The sequence below is a fragment of the Mustelus asterias genome, chromosome 19, assembly GCF_964213995.1.
Source record: "Mustelus asterias chromosome 19, sMusAst1.hap1.1, whole genome shotgun sequence".
Classification (NCBI taxonomy): Eukaryota; Metazoa; Chordata; class Chondrichthyes; order Carcharhiniformes; family Triakidae; genus Mustelus; species Mustelus asterias.
The window spans coordinates 58,391,156-58,408,741 of NC_135819.1; the positions used below are offsets into that span (position 1 = coordinate 58,391,156).

Consider the following 17,586-nt stretch of genomic DNA (forward strand, 5'->3'; position numbering starts at 1 on the left):
AGTCCAGGAGGCAAGCTGTAGGGGTTACTGATAGTGTGACATAAAGCCAAGATCCCGGATTAGGCCATCCTCATGTGTGCGGAACTTGGCTATCAGTTTCTGCTCAGCGACTCTGCGCTGTCGTGTGTCGTGAAGGCCGCCTTGGAGAACGCTTACCCGAAGATCAGAGGCTGAATGCCCGTGACCGCTGAAGTGCTCAACGGATGAATGAACACCGCTCGACAATCACCAGGCAAGACTGTTCTCTTCCTGTGGGGGAGCACTTCAGCGGTCACGGGCATTCAGCCTCTGATCTTCGGGTAAGCGTTCTCCAAGGCGGACTTCACGACACATGACAGCGCAGAGTCGCTGAGCAGAAACTGATAGCCAAGTTCCGCACACACGAGGACGGCCTAAACCGGGATCTTGGCTTTATGTCACACTATCAGTAACCCCCACAGTTGCCTCCTGGACTTGCAGAATCTCACTGGCTGTCCTGTCTGGAGACAATACACATCTCTTTAACCTGTGCTTAATGCTCCCTCCACTCACATTGTCTGTATCTTTAAGACCTGGTTGGCTGTAGAGATTCGCATTCTAATCAGTATTCTGTAACTTGATTTTGTGTCTCTGCATGCCCTGTTTGAGAGCAGATATCCACTCCATCTGACGAAGGAGGCAGCGCTCCGAAAGTTAATGGCATTTGCTACCAAATAAACCTGTTGGACTTTAACCTGGTGTTGTTAAAACTCTTACTGTGTTTACCCCAGTCCAACGCCGGCATCTCCACATCAGGTATGACTCCAGCCAGGGTAGAGTATTTCCCCCAAGTGTCATAATTGGCTTCAATTTTACCAGGACACCTTGTTGCCACATTCGGTCAAATGTTTTCTGAATGTCAAGGGCAGTCACTCTATTTTCACCTCTGAAATTCAACTTTTTGATCATATTTGGACCAAAAGCTCTTATGTGATCTCAAACAAGTGTTCCTGGTAGAACCCAACCTAAGCACTGATGAGTAGGTTACTGGTAAGTAAATGCCGCTTGATAGCTCTCAATGATGTCTTCCATCACTTTGCACATGATTGAGAGTAGACTGGTCAAGGAGTGATAATTGACTAGATTGAATTTGCCTTGCTTTTTATGAACAGGACATATCTGGACTATTTTTCACCTTGTCGAGTAGATGTGTGTTGTAACTATACTCAAATAGCTTGGCTAATGTTGTGACTAATTCTTGAGCCCAAGTCTGTGGCACCACAGCTGGATGTTGTTGAAGCCTTTCTGCTATATCCAGTACGCTTTGATGTTTCTTGATATTACATGAAGTGGGTCAACCTAGATGATGACTGGCACCTGTAATGCTGGGGATCTCAGAAGGATACTGTTATAGATCATCCACTTGGCACTTCAAGTTGAAGCTTGTTGTTTCAGCCTTGTCTTTTACACTTGCATGCTGGGCTCTGTCATCATTGAGGATAAGATGTCCTTGGAACGTCCTCCTCCTGTTAGTTGTTTAACTTTCCACAACCAATCACTACTGGATGTGACAGGGCAAAGCATTGATTTGATCCATTGGTTGTGAAATTGCCTCGCTTAGCCTTGTGTTATAGCCTCACAAGGGTTGGTGCCTCAATTTTAGTTCTGCTTGGTGCTACTCTTGGCATGCTCCCCTATATTCCTTTTGGATCAGGGTTTGTCTCTTGGCTTGATGGTGATGTTGGAGTGCGGAGTATGCTGTGCCATGAGGTTACAGATTATGTTGGAATGCAAATCTGCCTCTGCTGGTAGACCATAGTGCCTCACATTTGAGGTGCTTGATCTGTTCTGAATCTATCCCATTTAGACTGTAGAGTTGAGCTGAAGCGACCACAGGAAGAGGTGATTTAGGTGATTTGGTTTTGTAACTTTAAGAATGGAGTAAAATTTAAAATAAAAAAAACAATCAAATCACCAAGGCTTAATGTCAAACAGATGGCAAAACAAATCACATGATCTCTTAATTTATCCTAAATTTAAAGATATGGGGTGCAAGTATGTGACCAATTTTAGTGGGATTTGGTGGAGGGATAAATGTTGTCCATAACACAGGAATAATTTGCCTGCTGCTTTTCAAATAGTAGTGTTCAGTAAGCATCAGATAAAGGCATTTGTGATATTAGTGCGAACAGGAAACCTTCCCCAGACTGTGGAAATAACAGCCTTTGAAACAACAAAACTATGTAGCCTTAGTACTGACTGTACTGGCTGATAAATGTTTGAAGAATACTGCCATCTAGCAGTAAAGGTACAATATCCAGGTAGGAGCAACAGAGCAGGAGAATTTATACAAGGACAGAGCTGATTTTGTTGCATTTTTAGTGTTCAGTGAAGTGAAGGTTACTTTATTTTAACTGCTACACATAGTAACATTGTAAATAAACTGTTGTGATCAGGAGAGGGATTAATTTAAACAGCTCTGATTTCTCTTCTCCATACCTGTCGATAAACAGAAAGCTGTTTTTGATTCCCCCCCTTTATAAGTGGTGGCATTTTTTCCCCAACCCTTAAATTTGGAGTGTTCCATTTCTTTATGAATAACTCACACAGCAAACTTGAGATAAGCTAAAAATAAAATTGGTTTATTTCACATGCAAAAACGTGGGAAAGGGGCTTTGCAACTTCCATCCCTTTTGCACTCTAACAATAAAAGAGGGATAAGGGAAAGAAAAGGTACAGGGTCAGACCGCAATAACAATACAAGTTATGGTTTTATGTGACTCCAGAATCCAGAATCAAAAGTCTAATAGAGTGTCACTTTAAAGGGTAGGTTCGTTCTATCACAGGGTGATCCGTCTTTCCAAAAGTGAGATTTCCAGCTGGGGAGAAGGCACAAAGAGTTGAATTAGGCTTGAAGGTACCAGTTCCTGTGTTCCAGTCATTCACAGTGTTACTCATAATAAAGAGCTATGGTGGAAGAATGAATCCAGTTGGATCCTTCAGTTTCAAGCAGGTTTATTGTATAACACTTCCTCAGTGCCACTAATATACAAAAAGTACCCAAATCAAAGTGTCCCAAAATAAATGCAAAATACTGCGGATGCTGGAATCTGAAGCAAAAACAGAAAAATGCTGGAAAATCTCAGCCAGTCTAGGAGCTGAGATTTTCCAGCATTTTTCTGTTTTTGTGTCAAAGTATCCCAGCTGTCTCTATTATAGTGCAATCAATGTCACGTGTTTAACCAGCAATTCTCTGAACAAGGTCATCGCCATACATTGTGATTAGTATATTGATAGATTTCTCCTTTTTTTTACATTCAAGTTTTGAATTATTTTTTAAATTAAACAATGTTCTTTTGAATCTAAACAGAAATAAAATATCTCACATTTTCACATCTACAATTCCTGTAATTCCTTTACTAAATGTACATAAATCATTATGAAAACAAATTAGTTTTTTCATTTCATCATTATAACATAAGATGTTCTTCTAATACATTTAGCAATTTCTTAGAGCAGGTACTTCTTGTTGTAAAACAGTCCAATAGCTGGTGACTTATGTCAACCCCTATTTTGGAGATTTCCCTTCTTACTAACATTTCTTTTATGCTGGCTAGGTCTATTCTTAGCCTTTTCTCTGTTACATTCTTTGTTGAATGAATGTTGTCCCAAAGTGACTGGTTGTCAACATAACATTCTATGGGTAAACTTTTCTCACGTTGCCCCTTTTATTAAATTTCTGACAATATATTGGACAAATAAATCCCGTTATCCTGTGCTTCTGCCAATGTCAATGTTTCAGCAGCAAATGTGCTTTATACAACACTTTATTTTCTTGGCCTTCTAAGCCAATGGAAAACACTTTTCATTTTTCCCTACTACCAAGAATATGATAAACCCTGCTGTACCAGATACCCACCTTGGAGGTTGACATGTGCAGCATTACTAAAATTGACCAACCTCATATCCTCTGAGCCACCCAAAGCTGGGAACTTGAGCACGCATCTTCCTGAATGTAACTTTTTTTAGTGTTTTATTTGCTCTTGGGATTTCCTCAACTGAAGCTTAGTGTTTCTTAGTTCTAACACATCATAACTAGCGTTAGATCTAGCGTGAGTGCTGCAATATCCTAATTATGTTCGGGGTTGTGGGCTTGATTTTATTGAAGAGCTACTCTCTGCACTGCACCAGAATACAGAACTAAATGTAGAACACAGCAGCCTAAGTGCACCCCCAGATGACATCATCATCAAAACATGTGATCAGCTCTTAAAGCAGCCTGCACCCTTTATAAATATATAACAAGTGCCTAGCCAGTTCAAATGCCCCATCCAACTTCTCAGTTGTTCTGTTTCTTCCTTAGTAGCCAGATCCTCTTTTTCGGAGGATTGTTATAATCCAGGTCAGAAACTCCAATGTATTTTGTGAAGTCAGCCTGGACTATAGGTTTTGCACTTTGAATTTAGCTAGGGTACGCATAAGATGCTTCACTCCAGATATGATTCAAATGACCTACTAGGGAGCTTTTATCAAACAAAATTTATTTAAGAATACAGTTAACGTATCGAAAGAAAATTCGCAATAACTTTTACCAATTACAAACATGAAAAAAAAGCCATGATAGTGTATAAATCATAACTAAATGCACTATTCCAACCAAACCAGCCTCCTTATAAACAGACACCCATCCCAGGTTTAGCACAAAATAAGAATGCTCACGTGATGCTGGATTTTCTAGCACTGCAACACCTGCTGTGAATTAGTCCTTTGGTTTGAGAATTGAAAGTCTGGCTACTCTGTTCTGGGAATTCCCAGCACCTCTCAAGATAGAGACACAGCTACTGCTGGCTTCTAGCTTTTAGCCGGCAAACCACTGACAGCAAAGTTTTCACTCCAGGAAGGCAAGAAAAACTGCAAACAATTTGCCATCAAAATTTCTAATACCAGGGAGAGACACACAAACACACTTGTCAGTCTGGATTCCACACAGCTTCTAACTAGCCAGCAGCCAAAACTGAAAGTAAAGAACTCTTGGGAGAAAAAAAACTGTCCCACCTGACCTGTCAATCATTCTTCCCACAACAATTCTAAAGGTCGTAAACTTCCAGAGACGGCATTAAGCCCAGATTAAAAACAAATAAAACCCCATTTAAACCATTTAAGCAGTAATAAAAGATGCCACTACAGACCTCACGGTGCCAATGACAAAAAAAGGCATGCTTACAAACTGCAGAGAACATGATTAAAAATACATTTCTTAAAGGCACAGTAGCATCATAGGATCCAACCTGAGTTATGGGGATATGATTAACATTTTCTAGATGAGACTGTTGATTCAGTGTCATTCCTAAGTTGTTTTGCTTAATGTTTAAACCCATGTACGTAAAGGTCCCTGAAACCTGACTTCCTACTTTGAATTCCTTCTTTATCTTCTCAAATATCCCTTGCTTAAATTCAGAAGAGCCTCCCCACAGGAAATCATCAACATGCATGATGAAAGTTCCAGTTAACTTCTGCTTATGTATTCTACCAGTAGAACATTGCAGGGTCCACCTTTAACTGATTTCAATAAGACAGACCTCAGGAGAAATACCAAGGGGGTGATTTTCCCAAAAAGAAACAGTGTCCAATGGGCGGGAAAATGGGAGATTTTCCCACCCGTCTTTTGGGTGCACTTAATCAGTTGAATTTCCGGCATTCTGTGCAGCACAGAGTCCGCAGGGGGATTCACGCCAGTAATTCGGGGAATGTGGGGGGGGAGCGCAGTGGTGGTGGCACGTGGGGGAGGGGTCCTAATCCCACTCGAGAGGTTGGAATCTGCACACTGAGTGGACCACTGCACGCTGGGAGATCGGCACATGCATACTGCCCGCAACCACCCCCCCCCCCACTACCCCAACCTGATCGGCCTCCCGATAGCCAGCCCAACACCTCCCTCCCATCCATGATGCATAATGGCCAGCCATAATCACCTCTCTCCACCCCCATGGCCAGCCCCAATCGTGACACCCTCCCCCACCAATTGCTGTGCAGAGTGCGCAGCTATCCTCCCCCACCCCCCTCCCCCCACCAACGATCGGCCCGCCCCTGGTCTCCCTCTGCCCCAAGAAGTCCCCCCTCAGGTCCTGTCCCTTGGCACTGCCCAGGTAGTGCCAGGCTGGCACTGCCCAAGGGCACCCCCTGCCTCCAAACTCTTTGGGGGGGGGGCCTCAATGGCTTCTGCCCCCACCAGCGAGGCCATTACGCTTGGTCCCCGTTGATGAGAACCAGCTTTAATCCCCACTCATGGGAACCTCTGCTGGCAGGGTGGAAAACATTAGCGAGCCCAGACGACGCTATCCTGGGTTTGCTAATGTCAATTTCCATATTGTAGTCAGCCTCGCGCTGTTTCCTGGTGCGAGACTGATTACGCCATTAAAAAATGGCCCAGTAAAGTTGCAATTGGCTGGGCGCCAGTTACGAACCCCTTACAACCTTCCTGTTGACATTTCCCGTGTAGCACAGCCAGCCAGGAAAATCACGCCCCATACTCTTGACGCATCAGTCAATCTTACTCCTCCTCGTACTTTTGGGTGGTAATGTTAATGCCATATCTTGCTTCTTTTGGGGCATGTAAGTAACCTGGATCCACATTTCAACTTCAGCTTTCCATTGTTGATATGGTTCGGAGTAAAAGAAAAATTGGTGAATAATCAAAATTTGCAATTTTGCACTATCCTTTCACCATTTCATATCTTAAATTGTCAGCAACAGCACACTTGTTTTCCTCAGAGGACTGAGACACAAGGCTTTGCATACAACAATCAGTCACCAAGCTTAAGGCTCATCCTCTGCTACCATTGTTACTCATAATAAAGAGCTATGGTGGAAGACTCAATCCAGTTATGTCTTTCAGATTCAAACAGATTTATTGTATTACACACAATTTGGTGAGGGCCAGACATTGTACCTGGACAGACTCTTTCTGCTGCTGTCTGTTCAATAGTAAGATGGAGTTTGCCTGGAGTTACTGTTCTCTTCAGAGGTCAAAAAGTGACTTTAGGATCCAACAGCTTATTAATGAAAGGAATTCAGACAGCTCAAGTCTTGGTCATGTGACAGTGTGGCTTCAGGTTGACTAACAAAACCCCTGGTTGAAAGCCATTGTGTCTTGGAGCAGGTAACGGCAGGTCATTAACCCCACATTGGATATTAGGAGTCACTTGGAGGCACAGCATCCCCTGCTAGCCAGAATTCTTCTTTGGAATGCAAAGAAGCTTTATGCAGCTCCAGGAAGGGGCATTAGCGCCTTTTTTTAAGTTAAGAAGACCCTGCTGGTTTGTTTGAAGGTTAGGGATTTGTCTGGTATGTGTTATGGATAAAGCCTTCTCCATTTTTAAAATTAAAAATGAAGTTTATAGAGTAGCCTGGTTGACATAGATATGTATTTATTTTCTTTCCTGTCTCAGCTTGGACAAAAGCCATGTCAGAATAACAATTTCTTGTCTGAATTAAGTATATCTTTACAATATTATGTGTGGTACTCCTTGGGCTGGTTAACTCAGTTGGTTAGATGGCTTGTGTGTGGTTCAGAATAATACCAACAGCACGGGTTTGATTCTCACTCCAGCTGAGGTAGACTTGGGACCTGCTTCCTTGACCTGCCCCGAGAGTGAAAGGCAATGATAAAGCACCACTGACAAAGACTGCCATGAAAACAACTCAAGATGAAACATCAGCAAACAATGAGCCAAGAACCTGCCATTGGGCAGAGCACATGGAATGGAATAGAATTCCTTTTAATATTAGAAATGCATTTATAAAAAAAGATATTTAGCAAATTGCTGTGATACCACCAACATAGTCTTCAAATTCCCTGAACTATTCCCACGCCAAGGGGTGAAATGGATGACTTGCTTACAGGCCTTTGCTCTGCAATTCATTGCTATTATTTTTATTTGCTTTTATCTTCAGATTTAATTATTAATGTAACTAATTGAATCAAATTTTCTTTTAAAAGTTTCTCAAGATAGATTGTGTTAATGAAAGTATTTAAAGTATTTTTATCTAGTTACAGGTCAGAAGTGAAAGCAAGACAGGATGTCAAACCAGACATTAGGCAACCACCTTTTTCAGAGTATAGGCAACCTCCGGCATCAGATTACCGACAGCCACCACCTCTGGACTACAGACAGCCGCCTCTAATAGATTACAGGCAACAGCCTCCTGACAATAGACAGTATGCAGTGTCTGATTACAGACAACCACAGGTATGAAACTTCAAACATCTTGACTCATTTTCCATAGTTTTCATCAGTGAATGCATTAACAATATTCAAAAGCACATTAGGAATCTGGACACCACAGTACAGCATAACTTGTAAGATATATTTAATGTTATTGTGGAATGTAAATTATATGTTAATCGTCTGAATTTGAGCATAGGAGGTATAATTTAAAAATTATGAAGACTTGAAAATGTAGAATAGTGAGGAAGATACGAGCAGAGTTCAGGAAAGCATCAACAGATTGAGGAAATGGCAGATGAAATGTCATGCAATTTAGTGAATTTTCTTTTTGGAATGAAAATTATAAACAAGGTGGTACAGTGTTAAAAGGTAGAACAGAAACAGGGTTATTTGGACATTCATATACACAAAGCTTTGAAGGTGGAGGTACAAGTTGATATTATTTAAACAGCATACTAAATCCTTGATTTTACATAGAGGCATAAAGCATGACATCAAGGAAGTTAAGCTAAACGTTTAAAAATCACTGGTTAGACATCAGGTGAAGTATTGTGCCCAATTCATTAGGTTGTATTTCTAGTTCTACTAGTTTGGGGAGAAAACAGTTCAAATTTATTTAAAATTAGCCTGAAAGTGTTATATGTAAATACTAAAAATTAAAACCTATGACTTTAATATCTGGTTGGAAAATTCTGCTTTGTAGAATGCTGCCAAGATGATCCAGCAAATTATCAACATGAATGAAACATTTAGTTTGTCACATTTGATTTAGGAATTTCACTGCACTCATTATCCTGTACTACTTGCATGATTAACCAGTGCAAAATATTAAAATCAAAGACCATTCATCACCCACATTTCAAAAAGTCAAGTAGGAAATATATGCTGGAATATTTTAAGTTTTATTTATGATGTGTAAGTGACCTGTAATTATACCTGCCATACACTTAGTTCATGAATTATCACTCCTGGCATGGAATCTGCTCTATGTACTGAAAGATGTAAATAAGACAACGGAGCACGATACTTGGTTGGCAGTTCTGCTTTAATGCAGTTATTCTGAGAGTTATGACAGGTTATTCATAAAGTCGTAGTCATAGAGGTTTACAGCATGGAAACAGGCCCTTAGGCCCAACTTAAATTCATCATGTAACATTTATTGGGAAAAGGAGATATAATTTTTATTCAGCATTATTATGTCCTTACAAGGAATAACAACTTACTGATCATTTGCAACTTACTGATGATTGAGATTGATTCAAGCAAAAATTAAAGACCTTATTCATGGTGGGTGCACAGTCGGATTCTAACAATATTCATTCTGAGTTATCCTGTTGTTTGAATAAATATTATCCCTGCACTGATACTTTTTCAAAAATGTCAGGAATTCAATCTTCTGGTTTGAGTTTTGATGTTTTAACTTAAGCTGAATACTGTTAACATGTGTTGGGTTAGTAAAATCTGGGAAAAGTGGGATTTGTATATAGTTTATTCTTCCTTTATGTTTACATATAGGATTTTGATTACTTTACGGTTGATCTGGAGAAAGGTGCCAAAGGATTTGGATTTAGTATTCGTGGAGGCCGAGAGTATAAAATGGATCTATTTGTGCTGCGTTTGGCAGAAGATGGCCCAGCGATCAGAAATGGGAGAATGAGGGTAAACCAGCAATTTATTTGATTCAGTTACCCCAGTCACTTCTGCTGCAGCAATCAAAACATCTTGGCTTGTATATTCACTGTCATGTGAATTTTACAGAAGAGGCTTTCAGAAGATATAAGATCAACCAAGAGTCTGCCATTGTTCCTAGGCATAATTTTTGAGTGCCACTGTTGGCATGAAATCTGCTATATGGACTGAAAGGTGCAAATAAAAAGCAGAGCATTTCTTATTTTACAGTTCGATAGCTGCTATTTTGCATACATCGTCACTGATGCAGCAGCCTGTGCGAGTGTGATGTCAAACTTGACAATGTTAGCAATACTTACTAGGTAACCTGATTTTTCCACTCCCTTCCCTGTGAATACCAAGGGAAATAATAGAACTCTTCATGCTGATACATTAAGATTAGATCATTTACACAGACGACAATTAGTCATAGGAGTTAATAGATTGCTATAGTTCAGTATCATACACAGTGGTGTATTTACCAACTGAGCCATTTGGGGTTAGTCAGTGTTTACCTAAAGTGTCAGTCATCATCCAAGGACTTTTATGAAGACTATGTATAATTGATACTGCAAATATTATATTTGCAGAGGACTAACATTATAACTTAAATCAGTATCCACATTATAATGGTATATCATAGAATCATAGAAACCCTACAGTGCAGAAAGAGGCCATTTGGCCCATCGAGTCTGCACCGACCACAATCCCACCCAGGCCCTACCCCCATACTAGAGGGGGCTATACTGGACCTGGTACTGGGGAATGAGCCCGGTCAGGTCTTCAAAGTTTTGGTAGGGGAACATGTGGCAAATAGTGACCACAATTCTGTTACCTTTAGGATAGTGATGGAAAAGGATGAGTGGTGTCCCAAGGGTAAGGTGTTGGATTGGGGGAAGGCTAACTTTAGTGGGATCAGGCAGAAATTGGCAGCTCTTGATTGGGAGAGGCTGTTGAGGGTAAATCCACATCTGGTATGTGGCAGTCTTTTAAGGAACAGTTGTTAGGGCTACAGGACAAGCATGTGCCTGTAAAAAAGAAGGATAGGAAGGGTAGGATTAGAGAACCGTGGATAACCAGGGAAATTGAGGGACTGGTCAAAAAGAAAAGAGAGGCGTATGTTAGGTCCAAGCAGCTAAAAACGGAGGGAGCTCTGGAGGAGTACAAAGAAAGTAGGAAAGTACTCAAACGGGGAATTAGAAGAGCAAAAAGGGGTCACGAAATGTTCTTGGCAGACAGGATTAAGGAGAATCCCAAGGCATTTTATTCATACGTTAGGAACAAAAGGGTTGTCAGGGAAAAAATCGGACCTCTCAGGGACAAAAGTGGGGAATTATGCTTGGAGCCCAAAGAAGTAGGGGAGATCTTAAATGAATACTTTGCGTCGGTATTCACAAAGGAGAGGGATGTGTTGACTGGGAGTGTCTCGGAGGGGAGTGTCGAACCGTTGGAGAAAATCTCCATTACAAGGGAGGAAGTGTTAGGTTTGTTAGAGAATATAAAGACTGACAAATCCCCAGGGCCTGATGGAATCTATCCAAGGCTGCTCAGGGAGACGAGAGGTGAAATCGTTGGGCCTCTGACGCAAATCTTTGTCTCGTCACTGGACGCAGGTGAGGTCCCAGAGGATTGGAGGATAGCTAATGTGGTCCCGTTATTTAAGAAGGAGAGGAAGGATAACCCGGGTAATTATAGGCCGGTGAGCTTGACGTCCGTGGTGGGGAAGTTGTTGGAGAAGATTCTTAGAGATAGGATGTATGCGCATTTAGAAAGGAATAAACTCATTAACGATAGTCAGCATGGTTTTGTGAGAGGGAGGTCATGCCTCACTAACCTGGTGGTGTTTTTTGAAGAAGTGACCAGAATGGTTGACGAAGGAAGGGCCGTGGATGTTGTCTATATGGACTTTAGTAAAGCGTTTGACAAAGTCCCTCATGGTAGGCTAGTGAAAAAGGTTGGATCTCATGGGATAAAGGGGGAGGTGGCTAGATGGGTGGAGAACTGGCTTGGTCATAGAAGACAGAGGGTGGTAGTGGAAGGGTCTTTTTCCGGCTGGAGGCCTGTGACTAGTGGTGTACCGCAGGGCTCTGTATTGGGACCTCTGCTGTTTGTGATTTATATAAATGATCTGGAAGAAGGAGTAACTGGGGTGATCAGTAAGTTTGCGGACGACACAAAACTGGCAGGACTTGCAGATAGTGAGGAACATTGTCAGAGGCTACAGAAGGATATAGATAGGCTGGAAATTTGGGCAAAGAAATGGCAGATGGAGTTCAATCCTGATAAATGCGAAGTGATGCATTTTGGTGGGAATAATGTAGGGAGGAGCTACACGATAAATGGAAGAACCATAAAGGGTGTAGAGACGCAGAGGGACCTGGGTGTGCAAGTCCACAGATCTTTGAAGGTGACGTCACAGGTGGAGAAGGTGGTGAAGAAGGCATATGCCATGCTTGCCTTTATAGGACGGGGCATAGAGTATAAAAGTTGGGGTCTGATGTTGCAGATGTATAGAACGTTGGTTCGGCCGCATTTGGAATACTGCGTCCAGTTCTGGTCGCCACATTACCAGAAGGACGTGGAGGCTTTGGAGAGAGTACAGAGGAGGTTTACCAGGATGTTGCCTGGTATGGAGGGGCTTGGTTATGAGGAGAGATTGGGGAAACTGGGGTTGTTCTCCTTGGAAAGACGGAGGATGAGGGGAGACTTAATAGAGGTGTATAAAATTATGAAAGGCATAGATAGGGTGAACGGTGGGAAGCTTTTCCCCGGGTCGGTGGTGACGTTCATGAGGGGTCATAGGTTCAAGGTGAAGGGGGGGAGGTTTAACACAGATATCAGAAGGACATATTTTACACAGAGGGTCGTGGGGGCCTGGAATGTGTTGCCGGGCAAGGTGGTGGAGGCGGACACACTGGGAACGTTTAAGACTTATCTAGACAGCTATATGAACGGAGTGGGAATGGAGGGGTACAAAAGAGTGGTCTAGTTTGGACCAGGGAGCGGCGCGGGCTAATTGTTCTTTGTTTCTCGTTTCAAGGCTTCATTCTATGATCATCTTGCTGGTGCCAGTACAGAGCGAGACTGCGGATAGTTGGGAACCTGTCTCGGGGGCAGGGAATTCAGATGGTGTTCGTAAAGCAGAAGTGGAAATGAATAGGGTTGGGAAGCATTTTCTGATCAGGGCCAGTGTGATCTCCTGGACTCGTTTCGATCACCTCAGGGAGTCGGAGAGGAATTTCCCAGATTTTTTTTTTCCCCATATTGGCCCTGGGGTTTTCACTCTGGGTTTTCGCCTCTCCCTGGAGATCACATGGTCTGGAATGGGGGGGTGGGGGTGAGTTAATAGGTTGTGATGAACAAAGCATCGTAGCTGTGAGGGACAGCTCGGTGGATAGGATATTAGGATGTAGATAGGCTGGAAAATTGGGCGGGGATCCTGGATTCAGGATTCAATCCTGGACCGGGGAGCGGCGCGGGCTTGGAGGGCCGAAGGGCCTGTTCCTGTGCTGTATTGTTCTTTGTTCTTTGTTTATATCCCTACATATTTGCCCACTAATCCCTCTAACCTACGGACACTAAGGGGCAATTCTAGCATGGCCAATCAACCTAACCCGCACATCTTTGGACTGTGGGAGGAAACCGGAGCACCCGGAGGAAACCCACGCAGACACGAGGAGAATGTGCAAACTCCACACAGACAGTGACCCAAGCCAGGAATCGAACGCAGGTCCTTGGAGCTGTGAAGCAGCAGTGCTAACCACGGTGCTACCGTGCCGCCCATTCTGTATATCTGTGGTGACTGCAAACTTACAACAGAAACTTTGAAAAGTAGCTTGTTCAAACAAGATCAAAGTGCCTAGAAACAAAGTAAACATATGAGTCACAGACTTCAACTCGAAAGTATACCTGTACCAAACGCTACAGAAGCCTGAACTCTAAAAGGTCGGTCACAATGCTTCTCCCTGACTGCATGAACACTAGTAGAACTGTGCCATGTGTACATCTGAAGCAAACGGGGTGGATGAATTGTAACATCAGTCAGCGTCTAATGCTGATGTGGTGGCCAAACTGCCTTGCAGATTTTAGTAAGAAGGGAACCCCACCACCATGCCCACCACCCCCACTAGTGCTAATTGAAGATATATCCATTCAACTTCCAAATGAGGTGCTTTTGACTTACTTTTGTTGCAGCAGAGTGAGTTAAATTGTTTTGAGTGTTATCAGGGGGATTGACAGAAGTGTCTGGGTTCACAAACAAAGGAGTGATGCTGGTCTCTGACAAGGAGGTCAGAGGATCTGGAGGGCTTGTCAGAAGAATGGCTGCTTTCAGTTATAAGGGTAATCGTTGCAGTTCATCTTGGACTGCTGCTTAAATTGAAGATGATGCACTGACAGCAGAGAGGGGAAGCTGAGTGCAGAGGGAGGAGGAGGATAAAATGTTGGAGGCTGGCCAGGATTAGAATAATCAGGTCTCGCGATAGATTTATGTGATACCCACCAAATATGGCAGAAAAGGTCAAGGTTTGTCTGTTCCATTATAAGTACATTTTTAACAAATAAGTCTGAATTACTGCCAAGCAACCTTACTAAAATTTTATTTTCACAGGTTTAAAGTCTCATACCTTCAGATTTCAATTATCTCTTTCCTAATTGCCTCTTTCTTTCTCTCCCTTTATTTTACTTTCTATTTATGATTTGGATTCAAATTCTCACACTTTCTGGTTCTGACATAGCAAATCTCATTGAGAATTCTTCAATCTGATTGGTTAAGAAGATACACAGTTTTTTGCCCTTTTTACACGGGTCCCAGTTGCCCTTAAAGGATGCCACATAGATTTAGATTTCCAATCCATGCAGGTTCAGTGCACAATCCCATTGACAATTTGTGAACAAAATATTAAGTGTAATGAATGGTTGGTGCCTTTTGTTCATATCTGACTGCACAATTTGGGTCAATATGTTGAAAAACTCAATTTTTAAAATTGAATTCTTACACTTGTATAGCTAATGGATTTTCCATGGCATTATTTATAGCAAGGCTTCATACAAAATTGTTTTTTATTTTTCTTAACTGGTGCTAAAAGTCAAATTGTTGTTGTTAAGCTGTATTGGAAATTAAGCATGCAGAATGTTGTGATTCTTAGTTATAAAAGACATCACCTGGTATGCTTGTAGAAAAAAAATATTAATTCACTATAAATAGCAGTTCTTAAAGACAGAATATAGCTAACCTGGAAGTTGAACTCCAGATGTCCTAGATCAAATTCCACTAAGCAAAGTTTACACTGGCCAAAATTTCTCCAACTGTTCACGCTAGTAGAATCTTCTGGTCCCACCAATGGCGCATCCCTAAGACCATAAGACATAGGAGCAGAATTAGGCCACTCAGCCCATCGAGTCTACTCTGCCATTCAATCATGGCTGATTTTTTTCTCATCCCCATTATCCTGCCTTTTTCATAAGACCACAGATTTCCCAACAGCATAGGGTGGCTTCAATGGGAAATGCCATTGACAATGGCAGGAGCAGAAGATCCCACCACCGGCAAATGACGTGCCACCTCCCGCCTTGAGAAATATGCAATGGGGAGACCAGAGAATCCTGCCCATTATCTCTGATAACATTTTATTGGAAGAATGCAACAACATTGATCTCTTCCCATAATCTGTAGATATATTATTCAATAATATATGACTCAGAGAATCCTCGCACATTACTATTCCCACATAACAACATATTGTTTATGTCTGAAAACTACATTCTTCTCCTTTCCCACTCCTGTATTCAAGCATCATTCTCAGTGATCTGTCTGTCACTTTAATTATTTGCAGGCAGTGATAAAGTTTGACATACTCCTACCATGCCAAACACTGTAATCTTACTGCAACCTCCTGTTGGCTATTATTTCTTCCCTCCATCTTATATCAGCTTCTGATCAATTGAACAAAGTTTCAATCTATCTTTATTCCTTTACTCTTTTAATTCCTTTCATACCATAATGCACATTGTCAACTATTGGAAATTTCCAGATTGGATTATGCCTATGAATTTCAGGATCCAGATCAGAAAACGCCAGCATTATGTGACTGTCTATGTTTCTTAGTGTATAAGATCATTTTGCATCAATAACAAAGTGTGACTGTTATACACAAGATGTTTTTTAATATATGCTACTTGATTTTCAATTTTGCTCTTGGCTAGTCTCACAGCTGAAGTGCTGTTAAGCAGCTGGACTATGCCTTTAAGCTGACTGGGCTGAATTGCAGGTATCTATAAACTACTCAGTGAATCAGAGGCAGCTCTTTAAAATTCCTTTTTTAAGATTCCCTGTTCTGTGCTTTTTCAAAATCATTTTTGCTTTCGAGAGAATAAAAGTGAGGAGGAAAAAGATGACTGAGAGAGAGTAGATAATAAAAGAAAACAGGTAATTGAAAGAGGGAAAACAGGGAAAACAAAAGAGAAGGAAGAAAAGAAGATAGCGTTTGAACAGGAAAAAGAGAGAACAAAAAAACAAACATGAAGAATGAAAACGTGATTAGGCAAAAACACATTCTTTCTTACGGTGTATCCCAAGCTGAAAAGATTAAAAGTCAATTAATTGATTATACATTTTGGAAAGAACAATTAGCTTGAGCAAGCTTTGAGCAAAAGACATGCGAAAAAAACATTGGTATGAGCAATCTAGCATCACTTTCAGTGGTTTTGCCTGTGTACAACATTAATCTTTGTGCATGTCATCTCATACATTGCCATCATCATCCTATTTAAGTGATTTGTTGCAGGCCTCTAATATTAACCCTGCCTTCTGCCTGCTTTCATACTTTCTCATTGAATCTTCTCCTGGGCTATCGAAAATGCTCTTTAATTTCCAAATTTGTTTCTTTACCTATTCCATTACAACACTCTTTGGCCTTGCACCATCAACTCTTTGTTGTCATATAATCTGTCCCATTTTACATTCTTTTACAGGCCTTCTCTTTTGTCTTTGTTTCACCCTCCCCACTTTTGCTGGCTTAAAACCTATTACGTTTATAACTTTTCTCAGTTCTAATGAAAGGTCATCGATCGGAAATATAGGGCAGGATTCTCCGGCCGTTCATGCCAGCCAAATTTTCCGTCCCCTCTGGCACCGGTGGCAGGGTGTGAATGGCCTGAAAATTTCGGCCATAAACTCTGGGCAGAAATCTTTGGCCTGCCATGGCGTCATTCTCACGGCAAGAGGCCAGCAGCAGGATTTTCTGGTCCTGCCATTGTCAATAGGATTTCCATTGATTCCACCCCATGCCACTGGAAGGCCTGCAGTGGGGGTGCGCCATAAGTGAGACTAGAAGATCCCACTGGTGTCAACAGCCAGAAAGTTCCAGCCACTGTTTATCTCTCCTTAGATGTTGCCTGATCTGCTGAATGTTTTCAGCATATTTGTTTTTATTTCAGATTTACAGCATCTGCGGCACTTTGCCTGTGGGTAATCTTAGGGCTTACGATTGACCAGAAACTGAACTGGAGTAGTCATATAAATACCATGGCTACAAGAGCAGGTCATAGCTAGGAATCCTGCGGCAGGTAACTCACCTCCTGACTCTCCAAAGCCTGTCCACCATCTGTAAAGCACAATTCTGGAGTGTAATGGAATACTCTCCATTTGCCTGGATGAGTGCAGCTCCAACAGTACTCAAGAAGTTCAACACCATCCAAGACAAAACAACCTGCTTGATTGCTACCTCTTCTA

At 41.8% G+C, this 17,586-nt stretch overlaps 1 protein-coding gene across 1 annotated transcript in view; it reads left to right on the forward strand.

Annotated features, from left to right (window-relative positions):
* Positions 1-17,586, forward strand: part of magi2a (membrane associated guanylate kinase, WW and PDZ domain containing 2a) — a 725,408-nt gene that overhangs the window by 684,778 nt on the left and 23,044 nt on the right. Inside the window, exons 21-22 of the mRNA XM_078235593.1 lie at positions 8,015-8,207; positions 9,702-9,845. Of these exons, the coding sequence (XP_078091719.1) occupies positions 8,015-8,207; positions 9,702-9,845 (337 nt within the window). The remainder of the gene's footprint in view (positions 1-8,014; positions 8,208-9,701; positions 9,846-17,586) is intronic.